Genomic DNA, 27,864 nt, shown 5'->3' with positions numbered 1-27,864 from the left:
ATACGTCTATATTGCGAGGGTTTGCTCGGATCCAGTCAGCGGCAAGATCGTGGTGGCGCTACCTCCGGTGAAAATCGTGCCGATTTCGGTCATGGCGGACGATGACGGCGTCTTCGACGCCCCCTGTTGAGGCATCGTCGTTGCAAACTACGTTAACATGATCGGGATGTTCCGGGGGAAACCCTAGATCTAAGTCTATCAGATCGGACGATGACAACACATCGATGGTGTGCTCCCTCCTGAGGTCATCGTTTTGGAGTAGGAGCTGGCTGGAGGGGACGAGGAGGAGCGGAGTTTCATCTACTGTAAGGCCGACAACGGATCCCGGCGGCATGGCGCTGCGGAGTTTCGGCGACGTGCGCGTGTGGATGGACTCGCGCAGGAGGACGACGATGTCTGATGTCATGGTGGCATCGATGGCAGAGAGACCAGGCACGGTAGATGCAACAGTACATCTCTGAAGATGGATTAGTGGCAGGTTGCTGCGGCGGCCTCATACCCGGCAGGTGTCCTGGTTGAGGAGTGCGCCGGACTGGTGGGTGCTCCATACCCGGCAGACGTCCTGGTTGGGACCTCAGGTCTGAGATGTTAGGTTTGGCTGCGAGGTCTATTTGGTATTAGGCCCAGACTATCAGTATCCCTACATCAACTGGATAGGAGTAGCGACAGATGTTGCCTAGACGGTGGCTTTAGTCTTATTGTTGTATGACTTTATAAGGCCTTATGTGAATAATTAAGAAAGTGACTGCATGCATCGTCCAGATGCAGAGGCCGGGGTCCTCCTCCATTTCTAAAAGAAAAAAAAATTGACCGTCTCATGTAACAGATACTCGAGCCTTCCTGATTGAAGGACCTTTGCATTGGCCGCTTGTTTGGATTATGTCTTCCGTACTTCCCAAAGACAGTAATCAGCAGTTTGAGGACAATGTTCGTGGCAGCTATTTTTTCTTAACAATCTTGTAGCACCTAATCAAAGACTGCATCTATAATACCTAAATAGTTCATCCCCACTAACCTATTTCTCTTGACATACAACCTATCCACATCAGCAATCAGCATGCAGCCATCCACCTCAGCTAATCTGCCACGTCATTAAGTTTTTTTTTCTTACGTTTACAGACTACAGAGGATCCCACAGCAGCCGCAAGATACTAGCTTCCGCAACGCATCGCTATGCCGTGGTCACCGAAGCGACGAGTCATTTACTATTCAGCCTAATATAACTGACGAGCAGTCGAGAAGCACATACGCTTCGTATCCATTCGTATTACCATCACCTCTCCACCACATCTTTAACTGATCCTCCTATTGTAATCGGCATCTAACACGGCTGTTTGGATATGCAGGTCCCTTCGAGCTCCCGTGCGCCCAACCTCATCACAATACGCATGGATGCCGCCGCTGCACGCCTGCTGCGCGTCGCCGGCACCCACAACGCCTCCCAGGTGCCCCGCATCGGCTTCGCCTGACCACGGAGCAGCGCCTGGAGTCCTGGACAGCGCCAGCGCTCCTCGGTGCCACGCATCGGTTTCTTCCGGCCATCCACTTCTGACGGCCGGCAGCGGATGCCCTCCACAGTCCACACCCACCCCGCGCCGGTCACATCTCCTCCATGGATCTTGCTGCTACTCGTCGTACAGCCCCTCCTTCGTTTGCTTGAGCGTGGCATATACAGTGTATTGTAGGTATAAAATCTGCCTGAGTGATTCACGGCTGGTCTCACTGCTCCCCACTGCAAGAGATTAAGGTGAGGTTATTCTGTTCAAACTGATTAAAATTGTATACCTGATTTCCTGCCCACATTTTTACAAGTAAGAAACCGTTGATTTGGGATCCATCTCGATGGCACATAAGATAAATCATCTCACCCTACCAAGATTAAGTACCCCGTGCCATTATATTGTTCTTCCGTACTGAACTGATTTTGCCTACATTTGTCCATTTGTAGTTTTATCTGTTCCATGCTTTCCATGGCAGCCTCTATTCCCAGAACGTTTGTAGTTTCTAGACATAGTTTTTATTCTGCAAATCATTTTTCTGTCAATGTTTCTATAGCAAGAACATGCCGTTTCAACTAATTAATTTGGTATCTCTAAAGCTTTAGTACCCATCCTGCTTACTGAATGGCTTCAAATCCAAACAAGCTTTGAAGCCCTGGATCCAAAGCAGCCACACAATTTGTCGTTTCTGTATTAAGCATTTGATAGCAAAGGTGATGCTATCTTCTATTTTTAATTACTGATGTGTTCTGAACATATTCTGCAATAATCAGAATACATTGATTTTGTAGGTTACTTTTGTCTAGATCACGGGGTAAAAAAGCTTTTGTATGGATTAATTCTCTTCCAATCATTCTCATGTTTAATGTTGTGAGTTACTTCCACATATATGCACACCCGAGAGTGTTGACAAGTATAGGTCTGAACAGTTGAAGGAAAATGATACAAAAATAGTTGAAGGAAGGTCAACCTATTTTTCCATCCAATTCTTATTAGTCTTCCATGGAACTAAAAATATTACTATGAAACAAGATACATATTGTTTGAAAGTTGCCAAAATTCCAGTGGATAAACATTAGGACTCATTACTCCTTATGTTTGCTAACCTCTATCTTAAATATTTTTCCTTGTGAGTTTTATATTTTTATCTATGATGAACTTTGGTGGTTGCGCTGTCGACTGCGAATTTCCCTATCTATAGAAGTAAGAACATACCCTCCTTTAATTATCCTTACAAATTGTCTATGATTCCTATGAATTGCTTCCATTTTTACACTTTTAATGTAATTATGTTCAGCTTTGCGAAATCAGTAAGATTTACTTCACCATTCTCTCTTCATTGTTATATTTGTTCGGTCTACATACATGCTGTTGTTTTGTAACAAGTTATCCTGACTTGCCAAACCATGAATATTACAGACTTGCAATATTAACTAAGTAGAATATTGAATGCATAATATGCTTATGGACTGTCATGTTCAATTATTGACCAAAAGTTCATCACCGTGGTAAGTTTAAAAGCTTTCTCCCTTGATTGGTCTTGCCTTATTAAGTCAAAATTGTATCACCATTTTGTTTCATCATGAAACTTATTTTTCATGCTAATTGTTGTACAACATTGCCTTCACTAACTGTAGCAGGCTTTCGTTTTTATATGCAGAAATAACGGTACAAACTGAAATGGCATGTTATGTTCTGACTCTCATCAACCCTTGCACACTTTTTTTTTCACTTTTCAAGTGCCAACACTCTGTTTCTATTAATGGAGATGATTGTTTGTTGTCTTCGCCCAATGAAGATAAACAATGAGCTACGATGTGGGCAACTAAGAAGAATCATTACCACCTCTGAACCAAATCTCCAATGCCAAATTATTTATATTTCATTTGTCTAACATGTCCCACGCTACACTTACCGCAACAACGTGCGGGGTATCATCTAGTTATCAAAGAAGAAAGTATGAAATAGAACACAGAGAACACCTTCTAGCAAACAACTCAAGTTTTTTTTTCATTTTTTTTTTGGATTTTAACAACCTCAAGGAGTTCTTGGTGGATGAGACTATTGGTCCAGTGCAACATAAACGATCGGCAGCTTCACCACATCAACCACCTGATTCGCCATGGCCGTCTTGAACAATTCTTGATAATCAATCTCACCATCTTTTGATGCCAAGTCTTGGGTGACGCTGACGCTCTCCACAAGGAGCATGTCGTGGCACCTCATGTTGAGCGGCCCCGGCTCTTGCATTTGCAGCGTCAAGATGACATAACGCCAGGAGCACGGTTGCATGGTCCCTTGGCTTGGCTGCACGCGATACTTGTCCTGGTTAATCTTTATGTTGAATGCGATGAAGCCGTTTGTCTTGTTGATTAGCTGCAGGCAGCATGACGTCTCCTTCCTGGCCTCCAAGACGAACCGCAGCTGCAGGGTTGGATCCACCGATAGAACATTGGTATCACAGCTTCTCTGCAAGGAGGAAGAGATTAGCATGGCCGGACCTAAAGTAAAAACCAAATAGAAAAACTATTACCTGAATAGACAAAGAAAAATGGAAGTCTAACAGGCGAAAGAGTATTGCAAACCAGAGCATCGCAAAAGAAAGTGCATACCTGGACAGTTAGATCTTTTGACTCAGGAGAAGGTGCTGACATCATTTTCTCAATATCAGCTTCTAGTTCCTCCACTTCACGGACAATATCCTGGATAGTAGGCCTTTTCTTTCGGTCAGTGTCCACACATTTTAGAGCTATTTCAACGCATTTACGCACTCGAAGTGTGTCCATCTCGTATGACGAATCCCGCGACACTGCCTGCAACCTTTCCTTCCAGTTTTCACTTACCTGCATGTGAAATGTAAATCAAGAAAGTACCTTTTTTTTTTGCAAAACTACGTAAGTAATGCACATTTATATGCAACACGATGCGGAAAAGACGTATGTTATTGTTGATGGTATCGATACATATTGAATTTTGTCTTACGAGGTCAATGAACTGTTTGGGTGGCGTTTTAGAACAACGGAAGAAGCCCTTATTCCCTGCCATCATCCTTAGTATTATAACTCCCAGACTGAAGACGTCAAACTTCTTTGATATATGGCCACCATCAATGTATTCTGGTGGCATATACCCACTGCATGATAGCATAAGCATAAATGTTAATGACAAATCGATAGAACAGTTAGTGCGAATGCATATAAATGTTCAGTTTACAAATATAGAAACGTAAATGTAGCATCTAGCTTAACTAGAACGTGTTCCTTTTGAGCCTCCAGCTAAATAAACTGTGCCCCTTTTCGTTAAAAAAAGGATACTTACTTTGTTCCTTTGAGCATCTCTGTTTTATGTGTTTCAGTGGAAGCAACAAGTTTTGACAAGCCAAGATCTCCAATTTTGGGCATCATGCTCTTATCCAGCAATATATTACCGGGTTTTAAGTCCAAGTGGTAAATTGGTTTCGCCTGCACACTATGAAGGTGGTTTAAGCCGTCACAGGTGCCTTTAATAATGTCGTAACATGTAGACCAGCCAAGCCCACAAGGTTCATCTGCAATTAAGACAAGAACAAAAGGAAAACAGAACAGATGAATTGGCGTGTTCGATGAGTAAGCCACTCAATTATTTAGCTTGGTAATGGGAACGATTATGTAGAGCCAGCCCATTGTCAGTAGTAATATCTTAAAATTTACCTGTAATATGTTTATCGAGGCTTCCTCCCTCCATATATTCAAAGCAGATGACTCGCTCCGTCGTTCTCGCGAAAACGAGCTCCTTATTGTGCTCGATGTATTTATTCCGTGATTCATAGCAGTACCCAATCAACTGTACGGCATTCTTGTGGCGGATCTTGATAAGGTTACGGACTTCATTATGGAATTGCTTGTCATCAAGTCCTTGAAAGGGATGAAGTTTCTTCACGGCAATCTCTTTCCCCTTATGCTCCGCCTGTTTAAAAGAACTCGTTAGCAATTAGCATGATGGTCGGCCTTGTAGGGTTGATACAATACAAAGTGCATGCATTATCCATACCTTGTAAACATCTCCGTACCCGCCGCTGCCAACTATTCTATCATCTGCAAAATTGTCTGTGATGCTTTCAATCAGATGGAGTTTGAAATCCTCCATGCCGTGGTAGTCCCCCATCAAGGCCTATTGGACCTGAGAAGAAATACTTGATGGAATCTAGTGTTTCAACTTCTTCAGAAAGAGGACAGACCGAGAGTGTTGAAATCATTGGTAGAAGAAGCAATGAGTTAAGCAAGACGGAGTAGTGCAACTGACCTGGAGACGGAAGGAATGGAAGGCCATCCATCCAGCAGAAGGTTGCAACCTTTTAAAGGAGAAGTACTTGCAGGCAAACGCGTTGCTGGTTGCACAGACAGACAAGAAAGATCAAAGCAAAAGACGTTGACTTGACTCCACTCTCTTATACACTTTTCTCCGCGGGGAATCTCGTACGAGTACATAGTAGAATAAAGAGGGGTTCGCTGGGGAAAGCGTGTGATGCTGACATCTCTATCTTCTTCTTTTTTTGATAAAATGCTGACATCTCTAGTCTAGGTAATAACTGGAGGAGGAAACGCGTTTTTCCAGCGTCCAAAGGGAGAAGGTTCATCAGAATGACTTTTCTGATCGAGATGGCTCATGTGTGAGAATACCCGCGGCAGAGGAGACTCTGGAGTATATTTGCCTATAGCAGAGTAGCAGAGGTCACGCTCGTGGCCTGGTGCATGATGGTATATATCTCATACTCCCTCCGTCCAAAATTTTGATCTGAGGGGAGGGGTCTAGGTTTTTCTTTTACCACAGAAATTTATATGCCATTTGACTTATATTTGAAATAAGTTTCTAATTATAAACTCAAAATTTAAACCCTTTAAAACACAGAGCGTGTATGCGCAGAAGGTCCGAAGCAAAAAAAACTTATTTTAATTTTTTGCCAAACTTAATCCGACATTTTCGCACAAGGAAGCTGTCACGAAGCTCTCCACTGACGCATGTTCGTGGACGTTGTCTTCGTAACGAAAGGAAGCGGTCGTTTACTTGTTGTTGGCAGAAAACTCTCAGAAATTAATTTAATACTATGTTAATTAAGGGCTCCCTACAGGAGCATATGCATTACTCTGTGCTATATAGAACTATAGGAATGACATGGTTTTTAACTAACAAACTTGTATAAATTTTTTACAGGTTATCTACACGGCCACTGCTTGGATCCATATGTTATCGTTACTCACTTCTGTTGAAGTCAGGGAGCCTTTGGTTATTGTGTCTGCCAGATGGGAGATGGTAGCTCGGAATATCTACAACTGATTCGGATGGCCGCCCAATAACAAAATAGGTGTTTTTTTTGAGGTAATAAAATAGGTGTTTAGTCATCTTGTTTTATTGTCTCCGGTTGTGGCATATTATATTTTTTTTATTTTTCTTCTGCTCTGAGCGAGCTTGTTTTGGAACACATGCTTTTCGGGCACTTGGCTTAATAAAGGGTCTGCATGCATCACTCTGATGAAGAGGCTGAGGTAATCCTTCTTTTCTAAAAAAAAAAATTAAGGGTTCCATGCAATGTCCGTTCTAACTTTTGGCAACCACCTCTTTGTACCGGGCTTTGCACTCGAGTATATATACTACAATTTCAGAAATGAAAGACATTGTTTATTCTCATTACTTTGGTGTTCACGTTACTCTCTAAACATGTTAATGAAACATGTCCTTGAAAGTGCATTCATTATCCATACCTTGTAAACACCTCGTCTAATGACCTGAATGTCTTTACCATCACTGCCCAATGCCTATCAAGTTACTCTTGCTGATATTCATCATAGCACATGTCAAGGTCAAACTGATCATCATCGCTGTGCTCATCATTCCCGCTAGGACCATCAACACCTCCCTGCAAAATATGACATATAACCTTGCATGTCAATCTATTCTTGTATTGTTACTTACCATAAATAATGTAAAGAACTTACTTGGCTATCGCTTCCACTACGAGATGCATCAACCTCGCTCTCGGCATTGTCATCATCTATATTATTACGCTTGTCACCATTAGCATTTATCTGTGCACATGTAAAGTAAAATAAGTGGTAATACAATTTTAATGTCAATCATTGCCCTACAATTTTTTCAATGTACCTGCCTCACACTATCTGCATAAAATTGTTCATCTATATCATATTCCTCATCGTCATCATTGCCATGTAGCTGTACAATTTAAAAGGACATGTAAATGTCAAAGAACTAGTTTGTATTTAATATGTTTTGATCAACATTCAAGGCACTTACATTACCACTGTACGATTCATCCTGACTCATATAGTTGTCTCCGGGAGGTTGGTTCGCATTCAATGACGAGGATCCATTATCGCTACCGGAATCATCACTGGCGTATCCGGTTTCTTGCTCCATCTATACACATACAAATAAGGTGTGAGATCAATGCCAACATTCCACAACATCATCGCGAATACAGTAAATTCATCAACAGTGACATGACTATGTGGCATGCATACAAATTTGAATGTACAAAATCATTAAGAGGTCATTAAGAGGTCACTACTCTCCTCTCTTATTTAGCCAAGTAGGGAATCATTTTGCACAAAAAATGCAATGGACAAATCAAAAAGAAAAAAAAAGAGCCAGAGAACCTACTCTCCGCCGTCGAGGGATCCTCGCCTGGGGTCGACGCCGATGCGCTGCTGCCACCCACGTCGTGGAGGGCGCGTACCAGGACAGAACGTTGACGCGGGAGCGCTGGGCGTTTCACCGGCGACACGACGCGTGGGTGACTACGGACGCCGTCCATGCTCGCGACTAGACGGGCACGTCGGGGTCGACGTCGTGACTGCGGTGGACCACGGCGGCGTTGATGCCGCTAGGGTTTCCTAGGCGGGGATGGGGTGTCGGTTTCACGCGACACCGGTGACACGGCGCGTGGGTGACTACGGACGCCGCCCGACGTCGTGACGGCGATGGACCACGGCGGCATTGATGCCGCTAGGGTTTCATAGGCGGGGATGGGGTGTCGGGGTGGGGTGTTTTTTTTTCCTTTCCCGATCGAACTACCGAACGACACGGTATGCATACGACACGGGCGTACGGGGCGGGATGTACACGGGCGGCCGGCCCTACGACGGACGACAGGTACACACACACATACAAAATTTAGTATGGACAATACTACCCCTTCTACGTTTATTTGGGGGGGGGGGGGTGTGTGCCGAAGTACTTCTCTAGTGCAATACATAGAAGTGTTTGATTGAGAGCACATGCATGATGCATCAAAACTCACAATGTTCCTGCTATCATCTCCATCGGATCCGTTTCTTCGGTTGAATCAACAAGTCTAGACAATTCAAGACCTGCAATCTTGGGAGTCATGTTTTTATCCAGCAATATATTAGAAGGCTTCAAGTCCAGATGGAAAATTGGTTTTTCCCGTGCATTGTGAAGGTGATTTAAGTCCCCATAAACAATCGACTGATTGATTTATCTTTGGCATGCAACAAGCAAGTATGGTCAATCATAATATGACCAAGTGTAATATGTTTTACCTCCCATGTATTCCGGAAGGTTTCCCCCCTACATATATTCAAAGCAGAGTAATCGCTCCTGTAATTTAGCCAAAACACGTTCCCCCTCGTGTTCAATATATCTACTGTTACAATAATCCGAGGCGCTCCGTCGATCTACCGAGGACCAAGCAATCACACAAGCACGACACCGAGATTTGTTAACGAGGTTCACCGATATGGCTACATCCCCGGGGCATTGACTACGGGCGCTCCTCCCCATGACACCGTCACAATACCGCATCCTGGCCGCCCGGGCGCCGGCACACACCGCCGGCTCCCCCGCGTGCCCGTGCTATTATGTTGGCATAAGTTACATCGTGTGTCTACCCCCACTATATATGAGAGGCTTAAGATACAAATGTCCTATTAGGACACAACTCCTACCCTGTGTACACACAATACGGCTCCAAGTCCAATTGTAACCTAACTTGTACAATAATATTCGACACAACTCTAGCAAACTCCACCTTGGCAAATATTCTCCACCACCATGAATTCGTCCGTGCGTTGAACCTCCATGTACATTGGACTTGAGATACGCCATGAGCATTGCTGCTACTCCCAGACTCCATGTGACTCCACCTGCAACTGTAGTCCCTTCTTGTCTTCTTCACAATCAACACTCGAGCAAAATTAAGTTCCTCATTACTCTACCTTGTGCTTCCAACTTTCGGAGAGTCCGTTCAACGCCATCACACACCGACCACTGTCTGCATGAAAATGAACAACTCAAATATTGGACGCCACATATAAGAGTTACCTGAACTCAACGTCACCGCTCTTTCTTGACTGCTTGTCTGAAACTTGAAGGAATTTCACCGTCACCCTGTGTCACCCTGAGTCAAATTCGCAGTTGTCTCACCCTTCTTCCGGATAGTCTCTGGCATGTCCCACGGCTGTAGCACTCCGCCTCCTTCTGTATTTGTCATCCGCCCTTTGCCATGTGCACTGAACACCACAGGATATATGGCCATGTACTCTCTCAGCCTTTCACAATTTCAGACTTTCCGCCACTTTCTCAGATTCTCCATGGTCAACTCTTGTCCATCAACTAGCACCGATAGACACAATCACCAACTTGAATCTGGTACTCGTCAACACTGCTTCAGCACCCTTGCACACTTTGTCTGACCACATGTCTGACCACCAGTGCCTTGGTCTGTCGTTGTGTCCCGTGCTTACCGCACGCCTCGCCGCTATCACCGCGTCGAGCCTCTGCTATCCTGGTCGAGTCTCCCGGGTAGCTAGCACCCACTGCCTCAACCCCCACTACAGAGAACCATCGATCATCACTGACCGATGCCGAGTATCACGTCGCCATCAGACCACTGGTACCCAGTCCGATCCACGTGTCTCTCGCTATCCCGCTGAAATAGGCTTCGATTCTCCGATATCTTACACCGTAGCCCCTCCATCAGCACAGAGCATAGTCATCCATCAGACTCCAGCTCCACCTTCAACATGACTTCATGGTGGTTGTACGTGCCACCCCTCCCATGCCCTGTCGACTCCAAGCTCTCATGTGCACCGTCTTGAATCAACCCCGCGCAATAGTCTGTCGAAGCCGCACAAGCACCTCAATCCTGCACCACGTGTTTCCACGTCCCAGAAGTCGGCCACCATCAGCAACACGCTCCTATGTCGTCGTCGCTGAAATCACCACCGTCTTCTGCTTTGATCAACATCCACGTCGATCCATCAGACTGTCCAGTCCGACCCAGCCGAACTTATTCGACTGCAACCATGCTCCACCCTGCGTCGTGTCCGCCCCGCACATCTCCGTGCATAACTTGACGCCCTATGTATGCACGATCCGTATCACAACGCGCTCCAAACTCCTCCGAGCCATATACGCACGTCGCCGTTCTTGCCACGGGCACAATAGTCCATCATGCCACCATCCCCGTACACAACCAGTGTACAAAGAAATAAAGCCAAACTCTGCCATGTAAGCCATCCCGTTGCTGAAGGAAATATGCCCTAGAAGCAATAATAAAGTTATTATTTATTTCCTCATATCATGATAAATGTTTATTATTCATGCTAGAATTGTATTAACCGGAAACATGATACATGTGTGAATACATAGACAAACATAACGTCACTAGTATGCCTCTACTTTACTAGCTCATTAATCAAAGATGGTTATGTTTCCTAACCATAGACATGTGTTGTCATTTGATTAACGGGATCACATCATTAGGAGAATGATGTGATTGACATGACCCATTCCGTTAGCCTAGCACTTGATTGTTTAGTATATTGCTATTGCTTTCTTCATGACTTATACATGTTCCTATAACTATGAGATTATGCAACTCCCGTTTACCGGAGGAACACTTTGTGTGCTACCAAACGTCACAACGTAGCTGGGTGATTATAAAGGAGCTCTACAGGTGTCTCTGAAGGTACATGTTGGGTTGGCGTATTTCGAGATTAGGTTTTGTCACTCCGATTGTCGGAGAGGTATCTCTGGGCCCTCTCGGTAATGCACATCACTATAAGCCTTGCAAGCAATGTAGCTAATGAGTTAGTTACGGAATGCTGCATCACGTAACGAGTAAAGAGACTTGCCGGTAACGAGATTGAACTAGGTATTGGATACAGACGATCGAATCTCGGGCAAGTAACATACCGATGACAAAGGGAACAACGTATGTTGTTATGCGGTTTGACCGATAAAGATTTTCGTAGGATATGTAGGAGCCAATATGAGCATCCAGGTTCCGCTATTGGTTATTGACCGAGAATAGTTCTAGGTCATGTCTACATAGTTCTCGAACCCGTAGGGTCCGCACGCTTAACGTTACGATGACATTTTTATTATGAGTTTATAAGTTTTGATGTACCGAAGATTGTTCGGAGTCCCGGATGTGATCACGGACATGACGAGGAGTCTCGAAATGGTCGAGACATAAAGATTGATATATTGGAAGCCTATATTTGGATATCGGAATGGTTCCGGGTGAAATCGGGATTTTTACCGGAACACCGGGGGGTTACCGGAACCCTCCCGGGGGTTAATGGGCCTTAGTGGGCCATGAGGGAGAAGAGGAGGGCCGTCCAGGGCAGGCCGCGCGCCCCCTCCACCCTAGTCCGAATAGGACAAGGAAGGGGGGGCGGCGCCCCCCTTTCCTCTTTCCCCTCCCCCTTTCCTTCTCCACCAAGGCAAGAGGGGGGAGTCCTCCTCCCGGTGGGAGTAGGACTCCTCCAGGCGCACCCCTAGGGGGCCGGCCGCACCTCCCCCTCCCTCCTTTATATACGGGGGCAGGGGGGCACCCTAGAACACACAAGTTGATCTTCGTGATCGTTCCTTAGCCGTGTGCGGTGCCCCCTCCACCATATTCCACCTCGGTCATATCGTCACGGAGTATAGGCGAAGCCCTGCGCCGGCAGAACATCATCATCGTCACCACGCCGTCGTGCTGACGGAACTCATCCCCGACACTTTGCTGGAACGAAGTCCGGGGATCGTCATCGAGCTGAACGTGTGCTGAACTCGAAGGTGCCGTACGTTCAGTACTTGGATCGGTCAGATCGTGAAGACGTACGACTACATCAACCGCGTTGTCATAATGCTACCGCTTACGGTCTACGAGGGTACATGGACAATACTCTCCTCTCTCGTTGCTAAGCATCACCATGATCTTGCGTGTGCGTAGGAATTTTTTTGAAATTACTACGTTCCCCAACAGTGGCATCCGAGCCAGGTTTTATGCGTAGATGTCATATGCACGAGTAGAACACAAGTGAGTTGTGGGCGATACAAGTCATACTGCTTACCAGCATGTCATATTTTGGTTCGGCGGTATTGTGAGATGAAGCGGCCCGGACCGACATTACGCGTACGCTTACGCGAGACTGGTTTCACCGTTACGAGCACTCGTGCTTAAAGGTGACTGGAGGGTGTCTGTCTCTCTCACTTTAGCTGAATCGAGTGTGGCTACGCCTGGTCCTTGCGAAGGTTAAAACAACACTAACTTGACGAACTATCGTTGTGGTTTTGATGCGTAGGTAAGAACGGTTCTTGCTAAGCCCGTAGCAGCCACGTAAAATTTGCAATAGCAAAGTAGAGGACGTCTAACTTGCTTTTGCAGGGCATGTTGTGATGTGATATGGTCAAGACGTGATGCTATATTTTATTGTATGAGATGATCATGTTTTGTAACCGAAGTTATCGGCAACTGGCAGGAGCCATATGGTTGTCGCTTTATTGTATGAAATGCAAACGCCCTGTAATTGCTTTACTTTATCACTAAGCGGTAGCGATAGTCGTAGAAGCAATAGATGGCGTAACAACAACGATGCTACGATGGAGATCAAGGTGTCGCGCCGGTGACGATGGTGATCACGATGGTGCTTCGGAGATGGAGATCACAAGCACATGATGATGATGGCCATATCATATCACTTATATTGATTGCATGTGATGTTTATCCTTTATGCATCTTATCTTGCTTTGATTGACGGTAGCATTTTAAGATGATCTCTCACTAAAATTATCAAGAAGTGTTCTCCCTGAGTATGCACCGTTGTGAATGTTCTTCGTGCTGAGACACCACGTGATGATCGGGTGTGATAGGCTCTACGTTCAAATACAACGGGTGCAAAACAGTTGCACATGCGGAATACTCAGGTTAAACTTGAAGAGCCTAGCATATAACAGATATGGCCTCGGAACACGGAGACCGAAAGGTCGAGTGTGAATCATATAGTAGATATGATCAACATATTGATGTTCACCGTTGAAACTACTCCATCTCACGTGACGATCGGACATGGTGTAGTTGATATGGATCACGTAATCACTTAGAGGACTAGAGGGATGTCTATCTAAGTGGGAGTTCTTTAGTAATATGATTAATTGAACTTAAATTTATCATGAACTTAGTACCTGATAGTATTTTGCTTGTCTATGTTTGTTGTAGATAGATGACTCGTGCTGTTGTTCCGTTGAATTTTAATGCGTTCCTTGAGAAAGCAAAGTTGAAAGATGATGGTAGCAATTACACGGACTGGGTCCGTAACCTGAGGATTATCCTCATTGCTGCATAGAAGAATTACATCCTGGAAGCACCGCTGGGTGCCAAGCCTGCTGCTGATGCAACTGACGACGTTAAGAACGTCTGGCAGAGCAAAGCTGATGACTACTCGATAGTTCAGTGTGCCATGCTTTACGGCTTAGAACCGGGTCTTCAACGACGTTTTGAATGTCATGGAGCATATGAGATGTTCCAGGAGTTGAAGTTAATAGTTCAAGCAAATGCCCGGATTGAGAGATATGAAGTCTCCAATAAGTTCTATAGCTGCAAGATGGAGGAGAATAGTTCTGTCAGTGAACACATACTCAAAATGTCTGGGTATAATAATCACTTGATTCAACTGGGAGTTAATCTTCCTGATGATAGTGTCATTGACAGAATTCTTCAATCACTGCCACCAAGCTACAAGAGCTTCGTGATGAACTATAATATGCAAGGGATGGACAAGACTATTCCCGAGCTCTTCGCAATGCTAAAAGCTGCGGAGGTAGAAATCAAGAAGGAGCATCAAGTGTTGATGGTCAACAAGACCACCAGTTTCAAGAAAAAGGGCAAAGGGAAGAAGAAGGGGAACTTCAAGAAGAACAGCAAACAAGTTGCTACTCAAGAGAAGAAACCCAAGTCTAGTCCTAAGCCTGAGACTGAGTGCTTCTACTGCAAGCAGACTGGACACTGGAAGCGGAACTGCCCCAAGTATTTGGCGGATAAGAAGGATGGCAAAGTGAACAAAGGTATATGTGATATACATGTTATTGATGTGTACCTTACTAATGCTCGCAGTAGTACCTGGGTATTTGATACTGGTTCTGTTGCTAATATTTGCAACTCGAAACAGGGACTACGGATTAAGCGAAGATTGGCTAAGGACGAGGTGACGATGCGCGTGGGAAATGGTTCCAAAGTCGATGTGATCGCGGTCGGCACGCTACCTCTACATCTACCATCGGGATTAGTTTTAGACCTAAATAATTGTTATTTGGTGCCAGCATTGAGCATGAACATTATATCTGGATCTTGTTTGATGCGAAATGGTTATTCATTTAAGTCAGAGAATAATGGTTGTTCTATTTATATGAATAATATCTTTTATGGTCATGCACCCTTGAAGAGTGGTCTATTTTTATTGAATCTCGATAGTAGTGATACACATATTCATAGTGTTGAAGCCAAAAGATGCAGAGTTGATAATGATAGTGCAACTTATTTGTGACACTGTCGTTTAGGTCATATCGGTATAAAGCGCATGAAGAAACTACATACTAATGGACTTTTGTAATCACTTGATTATGAATCACTTGGTACTTGCGAACCGTGCCTCATGGGCAAGATGACTAAAACGCCGTTCTCCGGAACTATGGAGCGAGCAACTGATTTGTTGGAAATCATACATCAGATGTTTGTGGTCCAATGAATGTTGAGGCTCGCGGCGGGTATCGTTATTTTCTCACCTTCACAGATGATTTGAGCAGATATGGGTATATCTACTTAATGAAACACAAGTATGAAACATTTGAAAAGTTCAAAGAATTTCAGAGTGAAGTAGAAAATCATCGTAACAAGAAAATAAAATTTCTGCGACCTGATCGTGGAGGAGAATATTTGAGTTACGAGTTTGGTTTACATTTAAAACAATGCGGAATAGTTTCGCAACTCACGCCACCCGGAACACCACAACGAAATGGTGTGTCCGAATGTCGCAATCGTACTTTACTAGATATGGTGTGATCTATGATGTCTCTTACTGATTTACCGCTATCGTTTTGGGGTTATGCTTTAGAGACGGCTGCATTCACGTTAAATAGGGCACCATCAAAATCCGTTGAGACGACGCCTCATGAACTGTGGTTTGGCAAGAAACCAAAGTTGTCGTTTCTTAAAGTTTGGGGCTGCGATGCTTATGTGAAGAAACTTCAACCAGATAAGCTCGAACCCAACTCGGAGAAATGTGTCTTCATAGGATACCCAAAAGAGACTGTTGGGTACACCTTCTATCACAGATCTGAGGGCAAGATTTTCGTTGCTAAATTCGGATCCTTTCTAGAGAAGGAGTTTCTCTCGAAAGAAGTGAGTGGGAGGGAAGTAGAACTTGACGAGGTAACTGTACCTGCTCCCTTATTGGAAAGTAGTCCATCACAAGAACCAGTTCCTGTGACAACTACACCAATTAGAGAAGAAGCTAATGATATTGATCATGAAACTCCAGATCAAGTTTCTACTGAACCTCGTAGGTCTACCAGAGTAAGATCCGCACCAGAGTGGTACGGTAATCCTATTCTGGAAGTCATGTTACTTGACCATGACGAACCTACGAACTATGAGGAAGCGATGATGAGCCCAGATTCCGCAAAATGGCTAGAAGCCATGAAATCTGAGATGGGATCCATGTATGAGAACAAAGTATGGACTTTGGTTGACTTGCCCGATGATCGGCAAGCCATTTGAGAATAAATGGATCTTTAAGAAGAAGACTGACGCTGATGGTAATGTAACTGTCTATAAAGCTCGACTTGATGTGAAAGGTTTTCGACAAGTTCAAGGGGTTGACTATGATGAGACTTTCTCACCCGTAGTGATGCTTAAGTCTGTCCGAATCATGTTAGCAATTGCTGCATTTTATGATTATGAAATTTGGCAAATGGATGTCAAAACTGCATTCTTCAATGGATTTCTGGAAGAAGAGTTGTATATGATGCAACCAGAAGGTTTTGTTGATCCAAAAGGTGCTAACAAAGTGTGCAAGCTCCAGCGATCCATTTATGGACTGGTACAAGCATCTCGGAGTTGGAATAAATGCTTTGATAGTGTGATCAAAGCATATGGTTTTATACAGACTTTTGGAGAAGCCTGTATTTACAAGAAATTGAGTGGGAGCTCTGTAGCATTTCTGATTTTATATGTAGATGACATATTATTAATTGGAAATGATATAGAATTTCTGGATAGCATAAAGGAATACTTGAATAAAAGTTTTTCTATGAAAGACCTCGGTGAAGCTGCTTACATATTGGGCATCAATATTTATAGAGATAGATCAAGATGCTTAATTGGACTTTCACAAAGCACATATCTTGATAAAGTTTTGAAAAAGTTCAAAATGGATCAGGCAAAGAAAGGGTTCTTGCCCGTGCTACAAGGTGTGAAATTGAGTCAGACTCAATGCCCGACCACAGCAGAAGATAGAGAGAAAATGAAAGATGTTCCCTATGCTTCAGCCATAGGCTCTATCATGTATGCAATGCTGTGTACCAGACCTGGCGTGTGCTTAGCAATAAGCTTGGCAGGAAGGTATCAAAGTAATCCAGGAGTGGATCACTGGACAGCGGTCAAGAACATCCTGAAATACCTGAAAAGGACTAAGGATATGTTTCTCATATATGGAGGTGACAAAGAGCTAATCGTAAATGGTTACGTCGATGCAAGCTTTGACACTGATCTGGACGATTCTAAATCGCAAACCGGATACGTGTTTTTATTAAACGGTGGAGTTGTAAGTTGGTGCAGTTCAAAACAAAGCATCATGGCGGGATCTACATGTGAAGCGGAGTACATAGCTGCTTCGGAAGCAGCAAATGAAGGAGTCTGGATGAAGGAGTTCATTTCTGATCTAGGTGTCATACCTAGTGCATCGGGACCAATGAAGATCTTCTCTGGCAATACTGGTGCAATTGCCTTGGCAAAGGAATCCAGATTTCACAAGAGGACCAAGCACATCAAGAGACGCTTCAATTCCATCCGGGACCAACTCCAGGTGGGAGACATAGAGATTTGCAAGATACATACGGATCTGAATGTTGCAGACCCGTTGACTAAGCCTTTTCCACGAGCAAAACATGATCAGCACCAAGACTCCATGGGTGTTAGAATCATTACTATGTAATCTAGATTATTGACTCTAGTGCAAGTGGGAGACTGAAGGAAATATGCCCTAGAGGCAAAAATAAAGTTATTATTTATTTCCTCATATCATGATAAATGTTTATTACTCATGCGAGAATTGTATTAACCGGAAACACGATACATGTGTGAATACATAGACAAACATAACATCACTAGTATGCCTCTACTTTACTAGCTCATTAATCAAAGATGGTTATGTTTCCTAACCATAGACATGTGTTGTCATTTGATTAACGGGATCACATCATTAGGAGAATGATGTGATTGACATGACCCATTCCGTTAGCCTAGCACTTGATCGTTTAGTATATTGCTATTGCTTTCTTCATGACTTATACATGTTCCTGTAACTATGAGATTATGCAACTCCCGTTTACCGGAGGAACACTTTGTGTGCTACCAAACGTCACAACGTAGCTGGGTGATTATAAAGGAGCTCTACAGGTGTCTCTGAAGGTACATGTTGGGTTGGCGTATTTCGAGATTAGGTTTTGTCACTCCGATTGTCGGAGAGGTATCTCTGGGCCCTCTCGGTAATGCACATCACTATAAGCCTTGCAAGCAATGTAGCTAATGAGTTAGTTACGGAATGATGCATTACGTAATGAGTAAAGAGACTTGCCGGTAACGAGATTGAACTAGGTATTGGATACCGACGATCAAATCTCGGGCAAGTAACATACCGATGACAAAGGGAACAACGTATGTTGTTATGTGGTTTGACCGATAAAGATCTTCGTAGAATATGTAGGAGCCAATATGATCATCCAGGTTCCACTATTGGTTATTGACCGAGAATAGTTCTAGGTCATGTCTACATAGTTCTCGAACCCGTAGGGTCCACACGCTTAACGTTACGATGACAGTTTTATTATGAGTTTATAAGTTTTGATGTACCGAAGATTGTTCGGAGTCCCGGATGTGATCACGGACATGACGAGGAGTCTCGAAATGGTCGAGACATAAAGATTGATATACTGTAAGCCTATATTTGGATATCGGAATGGTTCCGGGTGAAATCGGGATTTTTACCGGAACACTGGGGGGTTACCGAAACCCTCCCGGGGGTTAATGGGCCTTAGTGGGCCATGAGGAAGAAGAGGAGGGCCGGCGAGGGCAGGCCGCCCGCCCCTCCCCCCAAGTCCGAATAGGACAAGGAAGGGGGGGGGGCCTTTCCTCTTTCCCCTCCCCCCTTTCCTTCTCCACCAAGGCAAGAGGGGGGAGTCCTACTCCCGGTGGGAGTAGGACTCCTCCAGGTGCACCCCTAGGGGGCCGGCCGCACCTCCCCCTCCCTCCTTTATATACGGGGGCAGGGGGCACCCTAGAACACACAAGTTGATCTTTGTGATCGTACCTTAGCCGTGTGCGGTGCCCCCCTCCACCATATTCCACCTCGGTCATATCGTCGCGGAGTATAGGCGAAGCCCTGCGCCGGTAGAACATCATCATCGTCACCACGCCGTCGTGCTGACGGAACTCATCCCCGACACTTTGCTGGATCGGAGTCCGGGGATCGTCATCGAGCTGAACGTGTGCTGAACTCGGAGGTGCCGTACATTCGGTACTTGGATCGGTCGGATCGTGAAGACGTACGACTACATCAACCGCGTTGTCATAACGCTTTCGCTTACGGTCTACGAGGGTACGTGGACAATACTCTCCCCTCTCGTTGCTATGTATCACCGTGATCTTGCGTGTGCGTAGGAAATTTTTTTAAATTACTACGTTCCCCGACAGTTGCACCTACCAATGAAGATCAAACAAAATCTCCAAAGTCACCACGTGCTCCTGTAGGCTGTAGAACCATTGGTCTTTCCTATCTCTTTCTTTTGATGGTTAGCATCAATCTGTTACGTAGCTTCCTTTTTTTTCTCAACAAATCCTCGGCTGCTCTGGCTTCCATCGGTTCTGTACGAAACTGCAAGTGACAACTCAACATCCATCCCACGCCTTGGGCCACACCAGCCGATCTCCTAGGCCTCGCGCAGTTGGGGCCTTTCGGCCTGCACTGCTGCTACCCACCTGGGCCGAACGCGCTTGCTGCCCGTACGGGAGACTCTTGTGCTACCCCTTGCGACCACGATCCGACGTCCAGCGCACACACACGGCCTCCTGATGCCAGGGCCCTTCCTGATCCACTCGTGGTCTGATCGACAGGCCCAGCATCTTGGGCTGGCCTCCGTGTCAATGCTGGATTCCGTAGCGTCGCGAGTTGCCATCTGCGTCCACCGATCCGATCTCGTCGAAACACGACTTTCCGATCTGTACGCCTGCTGCCGAGCGCTTGTGGCCATCGGCGTACGTGCGCACTGCTGATGCCACCAGCTACTGCTTCCGTTGATTGCTTCTTGTTGTACTCGCCGACTCCCCGGATCGATTTGTATGTACATGTTTCTGTCGCGACGACCTCCCATGCAGACAACATCGATCCATGTCGAGCTTTCCTCCCCCTCTAGATCAAACACAACTGCGACCTCCTCGTAACCTTGCTCATGATACCACTTGTTAGAATAATCCGAGGCGCTCCGTCGATCTACCGAGGACCTTGCAATTGATGGAGCTTCTTCACAGCAATCTCTTCCTCATTATGCACCGCCTACGGAAATCACTTGTTGGCACTGAGCACAATCGAGGTAGCTTGCGCCCAGTAATGGTATTATAAATGCGACAAGTAGAGATGGAAAAAAATAATAATAAGAACTAGTCATGCATACCTTGTAAATAACTGCATACCCACCACTGCCAAAAAAATTTTCCTCCGAGAAATTGTTGGTGATACTTTCGAGCAAAGCGATTCTAAAATTCATGCTGGTGTTAAGTCCCACCCAGGCAAGCGCTTACGGCTTACCAGACAGGATGATTTTAATCTTGCTGCTAAAGAAAAACTGTTAGTAGTCCTCGCCAATCACCATTCCTTGTCTCCCCAGATCCAGGAGCAGTGTGGAATCAGGCAAGGATGAATTCGATCGAGATTTGGAGTGGAATTGCCGAGTCACTTGCTGATCCATGATCTAAAAGAAATTAAGCGTTAAGCAGGATGACTAACCAGGAGGAAGATGGAAGGAGATGAACGAGCAGCAGCAACCTCTAGTTTCAGATCTGGCTGGAGGGCTGGTAGACGCCTCCTATTGCTAAGCAGGGGATGCAGATTGCAGGGCAGCGCATGCACAAAAGGCCTGTACGCGTTGTCCTCCGATGCATGTAGCTAGCCCATGGAGCCGCTGATTCCTCGTCTCGTCGGTCGATCTGCTAGCGTGCACGGGTTGCCCTAGCTCGGATTTCCTTCTAACCGTGACGATGTTCCCTATTCATTTATTCCTCGATCTCGCATGCTCATGGCCGAACCGAACAAACCGGAGGCAGCCGTCGTTCCTTGTTTCCCTTCCTCTAGCGGTAAGCCGGCGGTGGGGATGGATGAGGGAGCGACGTTGATGCTGGACTTCAAAGGTGGTGTCCCGTGCAGTTCTATCTGACGACGGCCATGGTGGCAGCCGGAGATCTAACGTTGCAGATGCAGGTCACAATTTGCGCGCCGGCGAACTACGCGGCTACGCCGCTTTCCGGTCTCCATGTGATGCAAATCGTCAAGCACCTCCTAGCTATCTCACGTCATCTAAATCGCATCATGGCGATTGCCTGATTTTTTTTTCTTTTTCGAAAAAGGGGGACTCCCCCGCCTCTGCATCAGAATGATGCATACGGCCATCTACTTCCTATATCTATATTGCTAATTGAGTAATTTATTTATGTTCACATGCATGATACATAGATTGCAGTGTTCAAGCTTTTGACGTAATTGAATTTTTGGTTTTTAGCAATGCGTATTATCATGTCGACTAGAATATATGCATTTGGTAGAAAGAGAAAAAAAATGAAATAGAACTATAAGGAGGATCTATCGGCCCCATCATAAGTGAAATTTTATGAATGATTGTTAGAAATGGTTGAAAGGTAATATGTATACATTATTTGATAAAGAATGTCATTTTTTATGCATTTAAGCGATAATATATATACTCCTATAATGTTTATGTGAAGGGCCCCGACTTTTGGTTTCGCCCTGGGCCCTGAAATCTCAGGACCGGCCCTGTTGCTAAGCAAGCAACATTGACCTCATCCTCGGCAATAAAACACGCGGCCCTCACCTCGTCAATAAGAAAAGGGCTGTATCGGAGTGGAGGACGCATGTGATGCCGACATCTCACCAATCAGGCAAGCTCTAGTAAAATACGGTTGAACGCAAGAAAAGAGAGGCCACCCTCTGAATGGGTCAGTGTAATGCACCCCCTCCACCAAACCTAGTGTATAATGTCATGGGTTCTAATCCTCTTAGATCCAATACAATACTCTCGCCACCTACTACAGAGAGAATCATCTAGAATAATTATCGCTATATTTGATGAAGAGAAACGCAGAATGTTCATATAGTAACTCAGTTATAAACATTCATTTGTTTTTTGCAGGGAACCCCAGTTGACAATTTTCTGATTGGTGGGCAAAAACCAGGAGTCACTCCTAATCTTATACAACCAAAAAAAAGATACGAGATTACATTGGCATATACAGTTTACCAATATAATTTCAACGAGATATTGAAAATCTCGATGTAATTTTTGCAAAAAATATATTGATAACGTTAGATGACAAACTAATAACGTTAGATGACTCCAATCTCGGAACACATAAAATTGGCTGTGTTGGAGGACCCCATGTGATTGTCGGCATCTCTAACCAATTAGACTATCGCCAATCGAACATACAGTTCATACTTCAGAAGGGTCCTGATTTTTCTGCAGTAGGTGGCGAGTCTCCATCAGCCCATGTGTATACTTTCTGCAGTAGGTGGCGTCTATCAACGGAAATAGCGCGTAAAACGTCAAAGGGTCCTAATTTTTCCTCTTATACCAATACTCTCGTACTGCAGAAAAGATCATATAATTAATTATTAAAGACTGCTAATCATTATATTACGTCCTTCGTCTACTCGGCTATAGCCATTACAGTCTGATACATGCTTCTGTGCAGGATTTGAGGTAGGAGAAAGGGGATTTGAGAGAAGAAGATGAACAGTAGAGCGAGGAGGTGAGGAACAAAGAAGGGATAGGTTCACTACCCGATTATAATGCCGTGCTGGCACCCGCTCAATCTCTCAGCCTCAGTACCCTCCCACAGCTCCCATGTTGTTGCACCGAAATCCTTTCTTTTCCACTTTGAGCTCCAACTGTTGCAAGTTCAAGATGCAAATGTCTCATTTTCTTCAGTTGTGTCTTGTGTGTGGTGAAAGACTGAAAGTGGAGCCTGAGATCTCGGATATACCACCACCGCCGCAACGCCGGGCGGCGCCTTCTGACAGCATCTTGGATATGCCGCCAAGTTTTTTTTCCATTGTTGGAGTATTTGCCCATACGCTTAAACGGCGAAGAAATAGAAAAAGAAGTTGTACCTCTCTTTTCTTCATATAAGATTCCCACTTGTGGGGCATCTGTTTAAGATAGTGCAGCATCTGAAAAATAGACAAACGGACAGGAAAAGACATCGGCATGGGGCACCCGAACAATGCTAAAGGCGGCCGCCATGAAAATACCCAAACACGCGCATGCAAGGGACAGGAACAGGAGAAGACATCGGGCACCCTAACAATGATAAAGGCGGCCGCCATGAAAGTACACAAGCACGCGCGTGCAAGAGACCAAACAGTAGAGAGCAAAGAGCAGACATGCCAAGCCACACCAACCCCGGTGCCACTGCCATCGCCACCGTTTAGCTAAGCTAAGCTAACGTCATGGCTTCGTAGGAGCTGCAAGCTGTTGCCGCCGTCATGGCCGACGACGGTGCCGCACACGGCTTCGAGTTCCACGAGGCCACCGTGGACACCATCCAGCTCGGCTTCAGCAACGGGACTCTGACCTCGACGGCGCTCGTCCAGTTCTACCTGGACCAGATCGACCGCCTCAACCCGCTGCTGCACGCCGTCATCGAGGTCAACCCAGACGCGCTCCCCCAGGCCAAGCATGCCGACGCCGAGCGCCACGGCGGCACGGCCACAGGCGCACTGCACGGGGTCCCTATCCTGCTCAAGGACAACATCGCCACCCGCGACGCGCTCAGCACCACGGCGGGGTCGCTGGCTCTCCTCGGCTCCATGGTGAAGCGTGACGCCGGTGTGGTGGCTCGGCTCCGGCGCGCAGGCGCCGTGGTGCTCGGCAAGGCCAGCCTGTCCGAGTGGGCTAATTTCCGCCCAGTCGACAACGGGTGGAGCGCCCGGGGCGGTCAGGCGCGGAACCCGTACGTCCTGTCGTCCACCCCGTGTGGCTCGAGTGCCGGCTCAGGCGTGGCCGCGGCCGCGAACATGGCGGCCGTGACGCTGGGCACCGAGACCGACGGCTCCATACTCTGCCCGTCGTCGTTCAACTCTGTGGTCGGCATCAAGCCCACCCTCGGTCTCACCAGCCGCGCCGGCGTCGTCCCCATCACCCCGTTGCAAGACACCGTTGGGTGGGTAGTTCTTCCCCCCTGATTATTTTTCTTGGTGTTGTTTCATTCAACCTGTAAATCTTGGTGCCACTCCATGGAAATAAAATGCAGCCCGATGTGCCGGACGGTGTCGGACGCGGTGCACGTGCTGGACACCATCGTCGGATATGACGAGCACGACGCCGCAGCCACCGGAGCGGCATCAAAGTACATCCCCCAAGGCGGATATGCGGAGTTCCTGAAGAAAGATGGGCTGAGGGGAAAGAGGATCGGCGTCCCCAATGGCTTCGTCCAGAGATATGGGCAGAAGCAGCTGAATGTGTACAAGCAGCACCTCGCCACAATGAGGTTCGTTTTGAGTAGTTACATTTCACTGTCGATCGATGAATATGACAGGCAGCTGACAATTTGAATTGGTTCTTGATTTTTCCAAAGGGAACTCGGAGCAGTGGTGATTGAGAAGCTGGACGTCGCTGCCAATTTGAGCGCTCTATTGGGTGAGATTGGTTCCAACGAGGCGATTGCGATGCAGGCAGAGTTCAAGCTGAGCATAAACGCCTACTTGGCAGACTTGGTCCACTCCCCGGTCCATTCGCTTGCAGACATCATAGCATTCAACAAGGCGCATCCTGTGGAGGTTAGTGATATAGGTTCAAACAATATAAGAACTAGACCAGTTGGACATTTCTATAGATTCCTGTTGCAGCGATGTTGGATATAGGTTCAAACTTATGTACATGTTGGTGCAGGAGAGGCTGAAAGATTTCGGGCAGCCCGACCTAATCGCTGCCGAAAGCACAAATGGCATTGGCCCCGCGGAGAGAGCCGCGATCCGGCGTCTGAAGGAGCTGAACGCGAATGGGCTGGAGAAGATGATGAAGGAGCACCAGCTGGACGCGATCGTGGCGCCTAACAACGCTATATCTAGCCTTCTTGCCATCGGTGGCCACCCTGGCATCGTTGTGCCGGCTGGTTACGACGAGAAGGGGGTCCCCTTCGGGATATGTTTCGGTGGGCTGCAGGGGTACGAGCCGAGGCTGATCGAGATGGCCTATGCTTTCGAGCAGGCTACCAAAGTTAGGAGGCAACCCATGTTCAAGACCTAGCTAAATATAACTTCTTGAGTAGTGACGATGTAACAATCTACGACCCTAAATAGGTTCCACTTACATTTTTATGTCTTCTTGTAAAAGAATAAATCTGGAAGTATTATTTCTTGGTCCAGCAAGTAACTCTGAGTAAACTAGCAACGTGGCACTAAAGGTGAAGCAACAAGCACCATCTATAGGTAGACAATAGAGTACTCTAGCCAACGTTATAGCAAAAGAAAGCATCCTTACTCTTCTCTGGGAGCAGCACCCTCCACTGGGTCAATAAAGCAATTGATTTAACTAAGGCCTCCTTTTGTCATAGGGTAGACAAAATATCATAGGAATAGGAAACTTGTAGGAAATGAGATGGGCATCTCAAATCCTATGAATAGGAAAGAGGTGTTCATTGGTTCACATCACAGGAACTTTTTTCATCGGGTCTAGTCTAATGTTTATTTTTCTATGAAATGTGGAGGATAGGAAGAATTTCTCCGTAGGAATATGATTCAAATCCTACAAAAGAAAGGATAGTAAAGGGCTGTTCCTATGAAAATCCTATCATACAAAATTCCTTCAAACCAAAGGAGGCCTAAAGCTGTAGACTTCTCCGGCTTAACCTAACGATATTGCATGGATGTTTCCTCTCACACCAGCACCCGTTTGATTCTTCATTTTTTTTCATTTTGATGAAAGGAGGATCAGCTCCCAGTTTCATTTGATTTGAAATTGATAAGCCAACCAGATCCAACATCAGTTCAAGGGAGACTCTGCCCCAGGCTTTCAGCCACATCCAACTACGCATGGTAACATGATGCTTATTGGGTGATTAAAGTGATTAACGACCACGGTATAATGCACCTTGGACGATTGGTGTCAACGCCCATCCTCCAACACCTCAGGTTCCTAATTAAGGAAGAGATGAGCAATGAGCCCCTTTCATCAGTGTATGGACATGATTGAATTTAATGCGAACAAAGTTTAATGAGCTTGTAGTGTACCAGATCAGGATAGTAGCATGCTGATGGCACGTTCCTCACATGTGGAGAGTCCGGTGAGTCGTCAACTTTTTAAAGGAAGGGACACAAACCATACTTGTCAACTGAATCTGGCTCATCTCTGCAGATCAACTCGCACGCAGTCTCGAGGTTGGCAATGATTTCTGATATGGTGGGCCGGTCCTTCCCGGCAAACTTCACGCAACATCGTCCAATGTGCGCCACATGCTTCAATGTGTGCAGCTGCCATGGCGTTGACTCCGGTACAGGTCGCCCATCCAGCATCTCCTCAATATTACCGGCCTCAATGATGGGGAGTGCAAAGGATGCCAGATCTCTATTCATCTCCTCCTCTGCTTGGAAAACATCCTTTTTCCTATCCGAACCTCGAGCATCAACACACCCAGGCCGTACACATCGCTCACTGACTTCACATGACATGTGTGGGCATACTCAAGGTCGATGTACCCCATCGTGTCTGCAAGGGGGAGCTCCAACCCCAATTCCTCACTCGGTATGCCCCAGGCCGACTCCTCACTCGCCATGTTCCAGGTGACCGACAATCCAAAGTCCGACAAATGCGGCACCCAGCTCTCATCGAAAAGGATGTTAGCCGACTTGGTATCACAGTGGATGATCGGTGGGTTGACATGACAGTGGAGGTGCTCGATGGCGCGTGACACATCGAGGAGAACATTATGTGGCTTGGTTGTGGCCTCCATTTAGATGTTAGGCATTTGTGCGATGTCTATCTGGTATTAGGCTTGGATTATCGGCATCACTTCATCAAGTGGATAAGAGTAGCGACAAATGTTGCTAAGATGGTGACTTCAGCCTACTTGATGTACTACTTTGTAAGGTCGTTGTGAATAATTAATAAAATGGCTGTATACATCGCCCAGATGCAGATGCCGATGGTAATCCTCCTTTTCTAAATAAAAAAATGATCATTGAGTTCTGCCCAATGTAAGAAATAACATCTTATACAAGAAGGATGTCACTTCGGGTTCTCTGTCAGGTGATCAACTTGGTGTTCCCTGTGGCCTATAGGTGGTAGTTTTTTCGCCTTCTCTGTAGTGTGTTTCTTTCTTGCTGTGTCATGTTGGTTAACTTCTTTCTTTACCCGTTCCAGGAGAGAGCAATGTGAAGGCGTTGTGGATTTAATGACTCTGCTCTGTTTTTGTTTCAGAACTTTGTGGTTGCTTGAAGTTTATAGCTTGCTACCACACTGCTAAGCTATATAATTCAATCAACAACGGGTTCAGATACGGGCGTGGCATAATGCCGCA

General features: G+C 45.8%; 2 protein-coding genes and 1 pseudogene across 2 annotated transcripts; 1 reads left to right on the top strand and 2 right to left on the bottom strand.

Moving 5' to 3' along the window:
• Positions 1–3,379: 3,379 nt before the first annotated feature.
• LOC123040027 (putative receptor-like protein kinase At4g00960) lies at positions 3,380–5,801 on the bottom strand. Its single transcript, XM_044462983.1, has 6 exons — positions 5,529–5,801; positions 5,189–5,444; positions 4,818–5,046; positions 4,482–4,632; positions 4,112–4,342; positions 3,380–3,968 (listed from the first exon to the last, which is right to left on the bottom strand). Exons 1-6 carry the CDS (start codon positions 5,640–5,642, stop codon positions 3,561–3,563), a joined length of 1,389 nt encoding a protein of 462 aa, XP_044318918.1. The 5' UTR covers positions 5,643–5,801; the 3' UTR covers positions 3,380–3,560.
• Positions 5,802–23,651: 17,850 nt separating this feature from the next.
• On the top strand, positions 23,652–25,730 carry LOC123040026 (probable amidase At4g34880). The gene is made up of 4 exons (XM_044462982.1): positions 23,652–24,510; positions 24,601–24,837; positions 24,925–25,126; positions 25,239–25,730. The coding sequence occupies exons 1-4, from the start codon at positions 23,834–23,836 to the stop codon at positions 25,593–25,595; spliced, it is 1,473 nt and encodes a 490-aa protein (XP_044318917.1). The 5' UTR covers positions 23,652–23,833; the 3' UTR covers positions 25,596–25,730.
• A 723-nt stretch (positions 25,731–26,453) lies between these two features.
• On the bottom strand, positions 26,454–27,297 carry LOC123038783 (serine/threonine-protein kinase-like protein CCR4; annotated as a pseudogene).
• Between the last annotated feature and the right edge of the window lie 567 nt (positions 27,298–27,864).

The sequence above is a fragment of the Triticum aestivum genome, chromosome 2B, assembly GCF_018294505.1.
Source record: "Triticum aestivum cultivar Chinese Spring chromosome 2B, IWGSC CS RefSeq v2.1, whole genome shotgun sequence".
NCBI classification, from domain to species: domain Eukaryota; kingdom Viridiplantae; phylum Streptophyta; class Magnoliopsida; order Poales; family Poaceae; genus Triticum; species Triticum aestivum.
The sequence above is the reverse complement of the archived record's forward strand: the minus strand, read 5'-3'. Positions and strand labels throughout refer to the sequence as shown.